Source organism: Haplochromis burtoni, unplaced genomic scaffold (genome assembly GCF_018398535.1).
Source record: "Haplochromis burtoni strain Fernald_Lab_line unplaced genomic scaffold, NCSU_Asbu1 Contig_4, whole genome shotgun sequence".
NCBI classification, from domain to species: Eukaryota; Metazoa; Chordata; class Actinopteri; order Cichliformes; family Cichlidae; genus Haplochromis; species Haplochromis burtoni.
The window spans coordinates 4,967,521-4,983,847 of NW_024582365.1; the positions used below are offsets into that span (position 1 = coordinate 4,967,521).

General features: G+C 39.1%; 1 protein-coding gene and 1 long non-coding RNA gene across 8 annotated transcripts in view; one reads left to right on the plus strand and one right to left on the minus strand.

Moving 5' to 3' along the window:
* Positions 1-1,455: 1,455 nt before the first annotated feature.
* ahnak (AHNAK nucleoprotein) overlaps positions 1,456-16,327 on the minus strand; it is a 35,661-nt gene continuing 20,789 nt past the window's right edge. For 2 of the 7 annotated variants that reach the window (XM_014334793.1, XM_042221613.1), the window contains one exon: positions 1,456-5,035. In XM_014334793.1, coding sequence (XP_014190279.1) covers positions 2,378-5,035 — 2,658 coding nt within the window. In that variant the 3' untranslated portion in view covers positions 1,456-2,377. Of the gene's footprint in view, positions 5,278-16,327 lie in introns of all 7 variants that reach the window. The other 5 variants (XM_042221610.1, XM_014334800.2, XM_014334785.1 and 2 more) reach the window with 5 other exon arrangements.
* LOC121814661 lies at positions 14,766-16,325 on the plus strand. The gene is made up of 2 exons (XR_006054492.1): positions 14,766-14,895; positions 16,171-16,325. It is a non-coding gene; the product is annotated as an uncharacterized LOC121814661 (long non-coding RNA).

Genomic DNA, 16,327 nt, shown 5'->3' on the forward strand with positions numbered 1-16,327 from the left:
AATCTGTTGACTCTCTCTCCCTCAGCTGGTCGACACAATGCAATTTAAATTAACAGAGTTGGCAAAAGCCAATATAAACTAAATGTGACAGGAGGCATTTGGTGCAAAACCCTCCATTATTTAAAAAAAAAAAAAACTACTGTTAACTAAATAATGAAACTAAGCTTCCACTTCAGCAACTTATCAGTGACATAGGTGTTTTTTTTTAATTATTGTGTTTTTTAAATTAATGTAACTTATAGTTTAAGTATATCAGTAGAATATATAAGAATAATTACATAAAAATCATTTTACTGTCAACTCTCTAATTCAATTCGATTATATTTATTCCGTGCCAAATCACAACAACAGTCGCCTCAAGATGCTTCATATTGTAAGGTTGACCCTACAATAATGCATACAGAGAAAAACCCCAACAATCATATGACCTCCTATGAGCAAGCACTTTGGCGACGGTGGGAAGGAAAAACTCCCTTTTAACACGAAGAAACCTCTGGCAGAACCAGGCTCAGGGCGAGGTGGCCATCTGCCACTGGCTGGGGTGAGAGAAGGAAGACATGATAAAAGGGAGCCAGAGCCATAGGTGAGTAAAGAAGAAATACTCAATGCATCATGGGAATCCCCCAGCAACATACACCAATTGCAGCACACCTAAGAGAGGATTCAGGGTCACCTGATCCAGCCCTAACTATATGCTTTAGCAAAAAGGAAAGTTTTAAGCCTAATCTTAAAAGTAGAGATAGTGTCTGTCTCCCAAATCCAAACTGGAAACTTGTTCCATAGAAGTGATGCCTGAAAACTGAAGGCTCTGCCTCCCATTCTTCTTTTAAATACTCTGGGAACAACAGTGCAAGAGCGAAGTGCTCTAATGGGGTGATACAGTACTATAAGGTCATTCAGATAAGATGGGGCTTGATTATTCAAGACCTTGTATGTGAGGAGCAGGATTTTGTAATAATAATTATGTAACTGAGTAAAAGTTGACATTTCCTTTTTTAAATAGCTGAACTGCTTTAATACCCCAACAAAACTGGTGATCTGTCAGACCTGTGAACGGCTGGGTGAATAAAAAAAAGATACAGAGCCCTACGAAGATAAGAATTTCAGTTGTTAGCTTTTCCAATGAAGTATATAAGCAAGTTAAGATATTACATATCTGTAAAAACTACTCTCTGTTTCATTATGTTTTATTCACCCTTATTATGATTTTTTTTTTTATTATAATGATTAAACAAACACTATTAGAAATATATTTTCTGTGTGTGTCTTTCTGTGTGGAATTTGCATGTTCTCCCCATGTTTGTGTGGGTTCACTCCAGGTACTCCGACTTCCTCCCATAGTCTGAAGACATGCCGTTAGTGGGGTTAGTTTAATTGACGATTCTAAATTGCCCATACGTGTGAATGGTTGTGTTACCCTAAATAGCAACATATACTGATTTTCTTTTAAAACACTTTGAATTCAAAAAGTTTTTTTATTTAGTTTATTTGGCAGATTGCACACAAAAAAATAGACCCAAATAATGATCTCTCTTGCATCTAGTCAATACTATTTCTTTGTCTATCAACAAAGAATTTGTATGCAAACAAATTAACATCAAGGGGGTACTATTTGTGACACTTAATGCAAGCATATGGTGTGTATACAAAGAGAGAGAGTGACAGAATGAAATAAAATCATTAAACAGACCATTAATGAGTGACAATAACACATGATTAGGAAAGAGATCCTGTTTAAAATAACTGAACCAAATGAATATTTGTGGTAAACGGCAAATTTAAGCAGATACATTTTGTTTAAAATGAACAGAATACTACTGACAGCACTTGAAAATGTAAAAACAGTTGCAGTATTGGTATATACATTATCACTCTTTACAATGTGTTATAAAAAGGCATCTTTACTTACTGATTATATATTATTAAAGTTTGAAAATAAAATCACTCCCTACTTAAAAAGGTAACTGTATTTGAGTGAATAAACAACATTTTAATCTTTAAAAAAAACATATTGGTTCTGTGCAATAGACCCCTGGACACAAATATACCACAACCATTCATTAACATTTATTTAATAGAATGAAAAAGAACACAGTGAGAAAACCCTGTAACAAACTATTGATGTGAGATGGCATATATTTATTAAATCTGGACTATATACAAAAAACAATATTTATCATTACAAATTAATCTTATTTACAGTTTGAAGGGATTTTAAACAATCTCATGCACTTCTGTTTGATTACTAAAAGATATTCATAATTAACCACACTGAGATGATTGTGCATGTCTCCTTAGGTTTTAAAGAAACAAAGAGCAATTTTCAATATTAGGAGAAAACATTTGGTTGCAATTGAGGTTTTAATTTGTCTCTTTATCACTTTGTGGGTGAAACTGATAGCTCAACTTTGGGGAACCTGAAACCACCTCTTGAACCACTATCACTGCTAGAGGATGAAGACAGTCTTGATTTTTTAGCAGGTAGCGAAACACCTGCACTTCCCTCCATTCGTGCTTCACTGTCATCTCCCAGTGTCACTTCATATGAGCCCTTTGACTTTGAACCAAAACCTCCAAAAGTACCAAACTTAAGCTTGCCTTTCTTTCCCTTGACCTTGCTTCCGAGATCTAAAGAAATGTCACCACCTTCAGCCTCTAATTGAGCTGAAGGAGAACTAACTCCCCCCTCATCACTGAAAGAAGAAGATCGATGTCTTGATTTCTTAAAAAGATCAAGTGAGGCCGATTTGCCTTTAGTTGACAAACCCAGTCCAGGATCACCCTCTAATTCTATTTTTCCACCCATCATTTCCCCAGAATGTACACTTAGCTCTTTAGAGGTCTTACCTGCTTTTCCACTGCTACTTAATTCTCCCTCTGATCCGTGAAGGTCACCTACACTACTGCCCTTCGCTTTTGATTTGCCAAAAATTTTTGGCATCTTTACCTTAACTTTGCCTTCTTGTCTCAGCTCTGGACTGGGAACCTCAATATTTTGAGAACTGACTTGGCAACCAATAGATGGAGATTCTGTCTTGATGTCTACACTAGCTGCAGGTTCTGATTCAATATTTCCTCCACTTTCTTTGGTTTCCACCTGTGGTAACACAATGCCAAACTTTGGCATTGTGATTTTGGTAAATGTGACTTTACCCTCTGGGTACTGAAGGCCACCACTTGCACCTCCTCCTGAAGCACTTGCGTTTATTTCTGAATCAGTCCCGCTTTGCATTTTAATATTAGAAGATTTTACTTTCATGTTCGACCCTTCCAAGTTAACATTTGCACTATGACTGCCAGAGCCATCAATGGCAGATAAAGATCCATCTCCTTTTAGTTTTGGTGATTTTATATCTAATTCTACATCAGGAAAATGAAGCTTTCCAAACCGAGACTTCTTTGTTTTTGTTCCTTTAGCATAACTGTTTGTTATGTCTGCATTGATTTCTGTTGCTGGTGTTTCTATGTCAACATCAGGTTTCTTTGCCTTTCCTTTAACTTTTGGAAGTTTAAATTTTCCTTTTTTCCCTTTTACATTGATGTCAATATCAGGGGCATCAACACTTGCGTCAGTATCTGGGAAACTAACTTCTGTTTTGAGACTTTTTGGTGCTGTACTGGGCATCTTGATATTGGATTTAGACTCTTCGAGAACTGGGGTTTTCATTGCAAACTTAGGACCTTTAAACTTAGGAAAGGTAACAGCAGTCTTTTCATCATCATTAGAGATGTTAGCATTTGGACCTTTTATGTCACTTTCAAACATGGGCACCGATGCATCCACTTCACCTTTAACTTTAGGCCCTTTTAGGTCAATTCCAATATCGGATGTTTTAAATTCATTGTTGGGTTTGGGAATGTTAATGTTAATGTCGGGGCCCTGCAACTTAGGTCCAGACAATGATGGAAGTTTCATTTTGGGTCCTTTTGGTTTTGCATAGGAACATTCAACTTCTGGCACTGTAATATCAACTTTCGGTGTTTTTACATTGATATCGGCCTTGGGAAGGTGTATGTCAGCATCTGGACCCTCAACCTTTGGACCTTTCAAACCAAAAGATGGCATTTTAATACTGGGCATATTAAGTGCACTTTTGGGTCCTTGAATGTCAATCTCTGGACCTTGGATATCCATCTTGGGGCCTTTGATGTCTCCCTCAACCTTTGGAGCTGAGACATCTCCCTTAACTTTGGGGCCTTTCAAATTAATGTCGAAGTCTGGTAGACTGGGTCCTGAAAGTGATGGAAGGTTGAACTTTGGCCCTTTCAATTTTACATCAGGATCTTCAAGGTCTGGTCCACTAATATCAACTCCCGGTGCTTTCACTCTTCCTTCAATCTTTGGAACATCCACCTCACCTTCAACTTTGGGGCCTTTCAGATTGAAATCCACATCAGGCATGGAGATTTTGGGCCCGGAAATACCTGGCATCTTGAATTTTGGTCCTTTGATCTTTCCACTCGGACCCTCGATATCGAAGTCTGCTCCTTTAATGTCAACTTCCGGGGCTTTGATGTCAATATCCCCTTTAGGAAGGCTGACATCAACATCTGGACCTTCAACTTTTGGGCCCTTCATACCAAAGGATGGCATTTTGAATTTGGGCATTTTAAGTCCTCCCTTGTGGCCCTCAATGTCAATATCTGGTCCCTCAATGTCCACCTTGGGTGCCTTTATGTCTCCCTCAATCTTTGGAACGGACACATCAACATCTCCCTTGAGTTTGGGCCCTTTCAAATTAATGTCAAAGTCTGGTAGACTGGGTCCTGACAGTGATGGCAGTTTAAACTTGGGTCCTTTGAGCTTGGCATCAGGGCCTTCGATTTCTGGTCCACTAATATCAACTTCAGGTCCTTTGACATTGAAATCAGCTTTGGGAAGGTTTATGTCAACATCTGGACCCTCCACCTTTGGACCTTTAAAGCCAAATGTTGGCATTTTAATTTTGGGCATTTCAAATCCACCTTTTGGACCTTCAATGTCAACTTTTGGTCCCTCAAAGTCGACTCCCGGTGCTTTCACTTTTCCTTCAATCTTTGGAATATCCACATCACCTTCAACTTTGGGGCCTTTCAGATTGAAATCCATATCCGGCATGGAGATTTTGGGCCCGGATAAACTTGGCATCTTGAATTTTGGTCCTTTGATCTTTCCACTCGGACCCTCCACATCAATGTCGACTCCTTTAATGTCAACTTCCGGGGCTTTGATGTCAATATCCCCTTTAGGAAGGCTGACATCAACATCTGGACCTTCAACTTTTGGACCCTTCATACCAAAGCTTCTTCCATGGCATGTGACAACCAGCGTCGTTAGTAGGAAGAACTGGAAGAAGAGCATGCCGCATGACAGTTTGGAGCCTTGACAGTGTTGAGATGCTTATCGCAATTCTCTGCCAGCGCAACTGCGTATTCTCGCAGTGTTGACTGACAGCACAGGCCCGAGGAATGGTGTTACTCATATGTTCCAGTATAAAATGCAAGGAAACTGGTCTCTGGCATGCTTCCTCTGCTATTTCCTCATGGGTTTGTTGCGCGGGTGGTTGAAGAGGTGGGGCGGGGGGTGTTCAGTAAGCTGAAAGAAAGCGTGGTGGTTTCAAACAAACTATAGCGTATCCTTTTCACACTTGGCTTTCATTACGAAACCAAGCATTCCGGATGACTCCGTAGATGCACACCCTGGATATTGGTTGGATAAAACAATGCAAAATGTATAGAGTGAGAAGATTTTCAATGAGCAACATTTTTCTTCCCTAAAGTTGCAAATAAAAATTTAACCATAGTGTGCAATTTCAGAACGTCTTTCTAGGCAATCCACCCAGCAGCCACGCCCTTCTCACTCACCCACTGCTGGAATGTTTCAGTGTGTACTCAGTATTCTCTGTGGAGCGCCTATCATTAGCTTGCCTTGTTTTTGAGAAACAGTTATTTTAAATTTGCGATGAAATAGTCACAATAAGTCACAAATAATTCTGTGGCAACCACGCACCTGCATGCAATTCAGACCATTTCACTGCAGATTTTAGCAATGTGGGACCTTCCCAAGCATGGAGCTCAAAAAGGGCGTGAATCATTTCTGTCTGATAAATAACTGTGGCTGAGACAGTATCCTCCAAACTTCCGTATATAAAATATAAAAGCCATCTGTTACTAAGCACTACTTGGAGATACATGCCCTAAATGTCAGGGCAACCATGCTTGGAATGTAAACTGAGAAATACATTCAACATGGTTTTTCTTTATCTGGCACAAGATATTCGAGGATGGAACTCTCGTGTGGTCTAAATAGAAGTGTGAATTGAAAGTACAATCCTGATGCTCTGTTTATGCTTCAGGTTCTTACAGCAAAGGAAGTCTCACATCTATATATACATTCTGCTGCTATGGTTGCCACCTAACTCCTACTCATAACCTTGTCCCCTGTTCCGTTAATGGACTTGTATTTGTTCTCATTCAAGCAGCAGCTGAATATATTGCCATGTTAAACTAAGCGTGGCAATTTTTTGGCGTGACCTGTTTAATGTGTCAGTAAGCCTCTTGTGATGTTCTTTTTATATGGCTGATCTGTTCAAACTTGGCGCTTATCTTTGGTCTAACTTGTTATGCCAGTTCAAAATTTACATCCTAGCTGCTTGATAGTCATGCCACTGAAACTATTGTTGGGCATCAGCCCAGGATCACTTCTCATTTAATAGCAGAACAGATCTTAAAAAATAGTTTTAAAAAGCTTTTTTTTTTTTCCAAATCAAATCAAGTTTTTTGTCTATAGCACAGTGTTACATATACAATCTCAAAGGCAGTTCTTGGTGTAATAATAGGAATGCAAAAAATAGGAATGCAAAGGAACAGGATCTCTAAAAAAAACCTGTAAGAACCCTCGAGAGAGGAAATTAAAACTGAGGTCTTAAATGTCTTGGTGTGTAATAGAGAACAAGCAGTTATGACAGAACTGTGCAGAGCTTAAAACGTATGTGAAAATCAAGGCAAAGCTGAAGTATGCTTCAAATGCAACCCCTCATTTCTGATTTTTTAAGAGCAAGAGAGGAGGATTTTAAGAGTTTCTTCAATTTTTCCATTTGGTGCATGACTCCTGCCAAAGTCACAATGGCTTAATCAGAAGCAGGCCAAGTTAGCGTCAGTGGGCAGGCTTTAGTCTTATGTTGGACTTGTGGTTTGCTTCAGGGCTATGTGGACTGGAGTGGAGAAACAACCATTATTCTTCTGGACTCTCGTATCTTATTTATACCAGTCCGTGCAACGTCCTATTGCTTTTGTGAGTGAATTGAAGGCAGATATCGCTGTTCTTATTTGGTATTTCTGCTTTTGTGTGTTAAAATAACAATGCAGCAGGGGGGGAATGAGAGTCTGTTGTTTTGACACAAGACTGATTCAGAGTTTGTACTGTCTTTGCTTCGTTCTGCTTGCTGTGCTGAGGTTTTTTTAATGCTGCTATATCAAATTTTTATAGAGTACTCTGTGTGATAGCACTCTGAAATTGAGCCTTAATTATTGTCACATTGCTCCTCTTTTCTCATTACTAAATTGATTGGATTTGGCAATCAAATTGGTAGACGGACTAAAGCTGCTTTGATCAGTTTCCAGAATGTATTGACCTACTTTAGCACAAAGTATGAAAGTTAACAGTCCAGGTTTGGAGGTATGTCTCTTTTTAAGTGATGGGGTGATGAGCTGGCTGCTGTTTACTGCGTCAGTGAAGCGCATGTTAAGCCAAAAGACACAAATGTAACCTCTCAATGCACATTTGACACACGTCTTAGGGTGCCATCACAGATGCACTGCTGACTTAACGTTGCATTTTTGCTTGTTTGAGTGGAACCTGGAGGTTGGGGGTGTGTGGTGGACTCATTGCAGGTGGGTGGGCACTCCAGCTGTGTGCGGGGTGGGCAGCACAAAATAAAGCTAGAGTTAGTGTCAGAAGGAGGACATTTCTTTGGAGTTAGTCACTGTAGGAGAGGTTGGGCTTTCTTCCAGCTGGCCTGAGGGCTCTATCAAGGAATGTGTGTGACTGGAGGCCTGGGTGGGGCTGTGCACTGTGCTACTCCCTCTGCAAGTAAAGCCGAGAGGCAAAGCGACACGATCTGTGTCGTGGACTGTGGTATGGTACTTCTGGGCACTGTGTGTTTTTATTTGCTTCCTTCACTGTTTGTTGACCACATTTTATCTTCCAGAAATACCTGCAGATGTGCTATGTGTGTGTGGTCTTACCAAGACACTGAGTAAAGAGGGTGGGGCAAACTGTCTCATATATTTTGATTTTGTTAAATCCGATATGCCTATTTCGTCATTTTCTATCATGACGTTGTAGCACAACACCTAAAAGCTTACACATATAACAACTTTATCACTAAGGCAAACACAGTGTCACATTTTCTTTAGTCTACCTTGTTGTATTCTGTGACATAACAGTCTGAATCAGTAACAGGGGCATGAGTATACACAGCTGCTGTGGTGCAAGTCTCACTTCACACATGTAATGCGAACCCATTACTGGCTGGTATTTTATCTCAGCTATGTATTCTATTGGTGCAACAGAAAGCAGGCCAAACTTTACTACGTTTTTTAAACTTTGAATCACTGTTAGGGGCTTTGTTACATTGCACAGGTATTAAAATCCGACTGTTCCATCTCACAAATATAGTAATGAGCAGTTTAGGTTATTGAACATAAAATGTTGGGAAGGGGGAAGTTAATGATGGGGTTGAAGAAGAATTTTCCTGAAGGGCATGTTCCCACTGGTGCTGCATGTCTCTGCGCACATCAAGTCTGGGTCTGTTTGTACTGAGACTGACAAAAAGAGGGCTTTGTTTCACAATAACACAATAATTGGCATAAGACCTGTAAGATGTTGGGCTAGTTACAGCACGTGTCTCACATTTTCAGCTTTGCCTTGATTTTCACAAACACAAGACTGACTTAGTGTAAAGAATGATGCTCAGAATTTAAATGATAGATTCAATTTAGGCAACAAACTTTGCTGCTATATTTGCTATTATTGCTTCGCATTTCTGCCTTTCTGTTGTGGTTTGATATTTTTACAGTCCTCCATGAAGCAGTGAAACTAAGGCAGATCAATGCATTAGCATTTTTAATGGTATACTTCCTCTCTGAATTCCTCTATAGCCAAATTTGCTTCATTTTTAATCAATTTCTAGCAAACCTACTTGTTGTAGTTTGGCTAGTTTGGAAACAAACAAGTGGTTAAATTTATTTAAAAAGACATATTTCCTTACCAGTGTCAACACTGCTTCCAGCTACTTGTTGGTTAATTATTAAAGCCTCTTAAGGTGATGATTGATCAGCATCAGTAGTCTACTACATTAGACTACTTTATAAACGTATCTAAAAAGAAGTAAAGGAATGAATACCTGTGATTAAGTCTAGTCATGAAAGTAAAAAGTGCAGGGGCTTTTTTGTAAATATTTTCTTATGCATAAGTATGGTAAGCTTGTAAGCTTCTAAAGTGAATCCCCACTTTTTCAGTTCTGCTTTTCCCATCTCTTAATGTGTAGGCTAACATTCTATAGCACAGCTAAATTTCATCACTTAATACTGAATCCTACCACAGCATTTGACTTTATCATTCATATGGAGATGCACCTCGTAACATAGCAGGGACTTCTATGTGGAAAAGACATGCATAGCTTTTTGTCATCTGTCAAGCATGTGACTGAAACTCAACTTTATATAGCAACATGGAATGTTATTGCAAAAGAGAGCAGCAAAGGTTTCTTTGCTGTCTTAGCAATACTTAATCTGTGTACAAATCATACTAATTGTGTTTTTTTTCTCAACAGAAGTCAAGAATACAAGAACAGAAGCAATAAACTGAAGCTCCTTGGCTTTGCTTGAGCAATCCAAGGTAAGTGAGTGCCCTTAAGTATATTGGAAACGATACAAAGAAAATCTATGATAGACTACATAAAAAAAGGAGAGAAAAAGAAAATCAATTTTCTTACTACCATCACTTTGCTCAAACACTAACTAGTCAGTGTTACCACAGAGCAGCATCTATTTTATGGTCAGACTGCAAACCACTTTTGGAATGTTTGCTGCAAAGCCTCCAACGTAACTGGAAGGTCATGCCGCCGTCATTCAGCTGTGAAAGGCCTGCCTTGTGGAAACCTGATACCTGGGTGCTTCTGCTCCATGTGTCTCCTTTTGGTATCCCGTCCCTCCTCCCAAAGTGACCACCTGCTTCACTCAAGTCCCTTTTCCCTTCTTGAGAAACGACCATGTCAAGAGCCCGCCAAAGATAATTTACTTCTTTTGTGTTTAGGGAAAAACTAGCAGTACTTTGACTGATTAGTGTTAAATCTGTAGGCCAATGATACTGTATAAATGATCCATATCCAGAAATGCTCTGTGGTTGCATTCGAGGTAACAGAAGCTTTTGTTTGTCTGGCTGGCTGCTCATATCCCCTTCTGGACAGACATACCAAGCCATAATAAAACATGACAGACAAGCCCGTTGATCTACCTTCGTATTTGGCATTGGATCAGCGGTACTCAGGCACGTTATAGAAATGAAAGAGAAAGAATACAGAGCTGAATGACTGTCATGTACTGTCAACTCCTGGAGTCCCAGACCATTTGCTATGATTTCAAGAACAAGGGCTCATTCATTTGGCATATACTGCGAAGCTGTTTTATTTTATATATGGATAGGTCTTTTTTGGGTTATTGTTCATTTTCCTAATTAGTTTTCATACTTAATTATCACTACTTTTTCTAAGTTTTCTTTAAAGTACAGCAGAAATTATATACTATGTGATAGTGAGTAATGAAGTAAAAGGAGGGTGGACTTTTTGCAATCTCTTATGGATATTCTGGATTGTTCAGCTTCTGAGGAGAAAACCCAACTTTTTCAGTTTGTTGGATATCCCTTTCTTTCTTTAGAGTTTCTAGCTGCATAGCTTGACTACAACCCCCCCCCCCTTTTTAATTGTCTCACTTTAATTTTTTTTAACATCCTCTTTTCCTTATATCTCTTTCTGTGTGTTTCAAATTCCCCCTTGATTTCTGTTGCGTGCCTCAGCTTCCCCCCACAGCTTGCTGCCAGAAATATGTCAGAACGTTTAGGACACAATGGCCCAAATAGTTCAAACATGGTAAGCCTGTGTGCTAGGCCAAAATCAAAATATTTATCAAAACTATATGATTATGCTTGAAAATAAACCTTTGAGGGATAAAGGGATAGTTGTGTCCCACGATTATGCGTATGAATGTGGATGCATTCTTAACTTCTCACTCTGTTTTTATAAACCCAATAATATTTCTTATGCTTTTCCCTGTGAACATTTTTTCTGGACAATTATCTCATCTAGCAGTAATCTGTACAATGCCAATAAGACTAGCAAAAGAGAAAAACAAGATCATGTGAAAGGTTTGTCAGTTATTTGGGTCTGTTTTTATTGACTGGATTAGGACAGGATATATTCGGGCAAAATGAGCTGTGTTCGAGCCCATGGGGAAGACAAATTCCCTTTGATTTCTCCCAAATGCTGTGAGTGTGGGATCTGAAGGACACTTTAAAGATTTTGTAAATGGCTGCATCAGTTGGCCTGATTTGAATTTGCTCTACCCAAGATAATTAAATAAAGCTGTGTTTTTTGGTACTGTTTTTTTTTACCCCTTCAGTTTTCACACATTTCAACTATAACTGATGCATATAATGTTGCAGCTTGAGGTCTTGATAGATTCGTGTTTCAAGGTACTATGAGGCCATGCGGAAAAGCACAATGTGATAGAAAGAAGGGAGGAGGACAGATGAAGCAACAAAGTGAAGATCAGGTTTTATATACCTGCAAGCGGCTGGAATCACCTTTGGAATGAGCATTATCCTATTCTCCGGCATAATCATGCTCAGTGGCTAAATGCTATTTTTTCAAAGAATTTTAATTTTACCTCAAAGCATTGCATGCTTTCTTCAGTATTCCCAACCATGCAGATCCAGTCTATTTATTGACTTGTGTTAATTTGCAGAGGGCTTGTTATGTGACCTAGGACTGGCATCAACAGACTACAAATAACTGAGACAATAGTTCATATCACACAGAACTGTATGCACCACCTAGATCTGCAGTCTTAATTTGGACATTGCAGGAAACACCAGAACTGTTTTCTTCTAACGATCTCATTTGTTTGAAACACTGCATTTTAGCTGCATGGCGGGAGTGGCATATGGCTGCTGAATAAGTGATGCATATTACAAAACCTCTTAAAACTGTTGCTTCTTTAGCTTCGTCTCAGGTTCCTCTTGTTTCCAGCAACTTGTTATCTTGCATAACAGAGAGGCAGTATCAGTGAATGAGGAAGGGATTCGTGGCCTATGTGGTAACTGTGTTCTTGACTGTGGTGTAAAATTATATTAATTTTTCTGCTAATATTATTATTTCTAGCACATTGACATTAACATTAAAATACATATATTTGTAAGGTCAGACAAGATTATCGGTCTTATTTTTTTTCCAAGTTATTATTCCTTAAATCTTTGTTTTTTATCATAATCACAATAAACATAGGAAACTAATCACCAAAGTGACTCATATCCTGTTTCATTCATCACAACTATGAATAGGCTTTTGCCATTTTCTGTTGGCCGATAGAACCTTTGTTAAATCCTCCTGAATGGTTACAGTAGGCATTTGTAGTGATTGTCTCACTGAAATGACTGTGGTACTAGAGCTTTGCTACTGTCTTGTGGTGCAACATCATTAATCAAAAAGTACTTCCAATAGTGTTGTCACCAATCACATTACATTCTCTCGAATTTAAAAAAAACAAACAACAACATAAAAATCCCTTTCTATTGGTAGAGACACATCATCGTGGAACAGCTTTGTATATTTCGAGGAGTGGGTGGTGGAGAGCTTGGTACTAACAAAACAATAGGTTCTGTGTTCCAAAAAGGAGAGTGGGTATTACCAGTCAGCATGTTTGTGGACACATGCCTAGTAATGTTGTCAACAAACTTTATCATTGATGTGATGATCTTTTTACATTGCAAACAGCGATAGTGACAGTTGTTGAAAAGCTAAGCATGAATTTCAGTTGGCCTAATTTAAAGTGATATAAATATGGTAAATTTGGTAATTATTTGAAGGTATAATGTATACCTTATGTACTCTGATGGCCTCACCCAACCTAATGTGTGCTACTACAGCGTAATGAGGTAGATCATTGTCATCAGCTTTGTAAAAACTTTCAGCTGTAGTGATAAAAAAATTAATAACAAATCTACGGTTAATTGCTGAAAAGGAATTCATAGCTCTTGTTATTGAACAGAACTACAAGCTTAATGTGGGATCCTATACAAGGGTGCAACTGTTTTCCTATTAGATTAGTGTTTGTGGTTGTACATCTGTATTAGAGTAGTAACTCTTTTAGGTGATTTATTTGTTACCATACATTTCTCCACCTTGGTGTGTTTTTGGTTTTTTTCTTTAAATAAAGTACCTGTGACCCTCACTTTTGTTTCTATTGATGTTTGAGTTGATCTGTACGCAGGGGATTTGGCTGTTTCCTCAGGGCAGGGAGTGGTCTGACTTCAACCAAGTTTCCAAAACGTAGTGCATCCTGGAGGGAAGGGAAGGCACTTATAGTTAGATAGGCTATATTGTCTGAAGGAGTTTTAACACCATCTAGTGTTCACTTTTGGGTCTTTTAACCCAGGCTCCTTACAAAGTGGGATGTGGATAGAATTTGTTCAAAGTCTGTCTTTTGTTTTTGCAGGAAAACAAAGAGAATTTGTCTCGCCTAACAACGAGGCTCGGACAGTTGAAAGAAAAAACAAAAACAAGAGTATTTCTAGGAATTTAAGGTATTAAGACTAGCTATTCCATATTTATGCTGTAAAGCAGTATTTTGCCAACTAAACTATGATTTTTATCTCTCTAGTTGAACCCTGCTATTTTATGGCCTATGTTTACAGCCATGGCTGACGCAAGAGGAGACAAGGGAGCGTTACTCTTTCCAGCATTGGGACAGGTGCTGACAAAACTGCATGACCATTGAACAGACCAAGTGGAGGACAGCTTTGTTAAGGAGGTGAAAGAGAGTCACCAGCAGCACGGGCTGGAAAACTATATGAACGTAACAAATTCAGTTTTTGTTCAAATATGTAGCTTTCACCAAATGTTTAGTAAGATGTGCACGCTGACTTTTGCGCTTTTGTTTTTTTGTGCTGCTTCCACTTAAATCATAGGTGACCAAATTGTGGGTGCCACTATCTACTTTGAAAATATGAGTTCTGAAGAAACAGCAGAGCTACTAAAGACACTGAACAAACACAAGGTTGGACTGAAACTACAAAACAAAGGAGACAAATCCCCTTACTACTCACCGCTGAGCACACCATGTCGTTCACCAGTCAGCACCCTTACATGGGAAGGAAAGACCCGCTTTGGAGATTCCAGTCCAGATATCATTCTTGTAAGTTCTTTTTAAAAAACAAAAAAGGGGAAAAAGCCCCCCAAACAAACGAAAGAAAAACCAACTACATTATCACTCATATGTCTGCAGGAAAGCTAGTGGACTAAAACAGGGTGTGCTGTAACACTTGCATGTTTGTGTCATTCAATCAACAGAGTGGGGATGATGAAGATTATAAGCGAATATACACAAGAAAGATAAAACCAAGGCTGAAATCTGAAGACCTTGCAGAGGGAGTGGATGTTCGCACGGAGCGGCACAGCAGCACAAGCAGCGATGGCAGCACAATTACTACCATCACTCGTCGTATCACTACTTACACAGTAGATATGCCAAGTGGCATAAGTGAGCAACTTGAACTTTCAAGCCCAGACGTCAAAGGGCTAAGGCACGAATCTGGAGATGGATCTTCTCATATCAGAATCTCACATGGCAGCCCTTCAGGTAAAATGGGAGCAGAAGAAGGTGTTTTTGAGTCAGGCGACATAACTTACACTGGGCCAAATATCACTTCCACTGTGACACGCTGGGGCAATGGTGGGGTTCAAACTACAACGCATATAGGAGAGGAAAAAGAAAGAAGTGATCTTAGATTTAAGGTTCCTAGCTTTGGAGTAACAGGTAGTAAATGCCATGAAGGCACTGAAACTTCAAGAGGGAGTAGCGAGCAAGGAGATGAAAGTGTTCAGGATTCAGAAATGACTGTGACACTAAGAGACAACAAAAACACTGCCGGCAGCCATGTTACAGCTGGGTCAGGGGGTGCTGGGATAATTTCAACTGACGAAAACGGAGGGTCGGGTAGACTGTCTTTACCAGGAAAAGGAATGAAAATTTTGACTGCAACCACAGAGAAAACACAGATGGGAAGTTCAGACAGTACTTTAGATGAGAGGACAAAAGTTAAGATATCTGGAATTACAATCAGTCCCCTGCAGACGAAAGGATCAGGTAGTACTGACATTCCACATATCAGAATAGGAGGGTCGACAGATACTAGTGCAAATTTGAAAGATGGCAGGATAGAAAAATCAACAATAACATTAGATAATGTTACCTCGGGACTTTCTTCAAAAAAATCTGAACTGGACATCAAAGGAGCCGGTGTTCAGATCAAGGGCCCCAGAGCCAACACTGAAGGGTCAGTTTTGAGTGTAAGACATTCAGAGTCTGAAAGTGACATCGGAAGTGCTGAAATCAACTCTAATATTCAAATCAAACTCCCAACAACTGATAGCAAATACAAAATGGATGTTAATGTTCCATCCATATCTGGGCTGAATAAGGTTGAGGGAAAAGGTGATTTAACTGGTGAGAGAAAAACAGCAGGACTGAAATTTGACATTAAAGGTTCAAATACAGACACTGAGAGGAAAGAGGGAACAAACGCTCATGTACAAATTCCTGAAGCTGACATTAAAGCAATAAAACCTTCTATTGACAGTAAGGATGTAAAAATTAAAGGACCCAGTGTTGATATTAAAAGAACACAAGTAAATGTCACAGTGCCTGCTGCAGAATTTGGAGTTCCAAAAGCAGAGCGTCTAGATGTTGATCTAAAACTTTCCAAATCCAAAACTGACACCAAAATACCTAAAGTTGAAAATAAAGCAGGGATAAAAGGGGAGATAAAAACACACGAGATTGATGTCAAAGGTCTAGAGATAAACCTTCCCAGGACTGGTATTGATGTTAAAGCACCTGATTTTGATATTACAGGACCGCAAGTGGACACAGAAGACCTTGATGAGAATCTCAAAGGATCAAAAATAGAACCTCCATCATTGTCGGGAACTAAACTGAAAGATTTGGATATGAGTGTGAAAGGTCCCAAAATGAAGGGAAATGTTGATGTTCCAAACCTTGAGAGGGATTA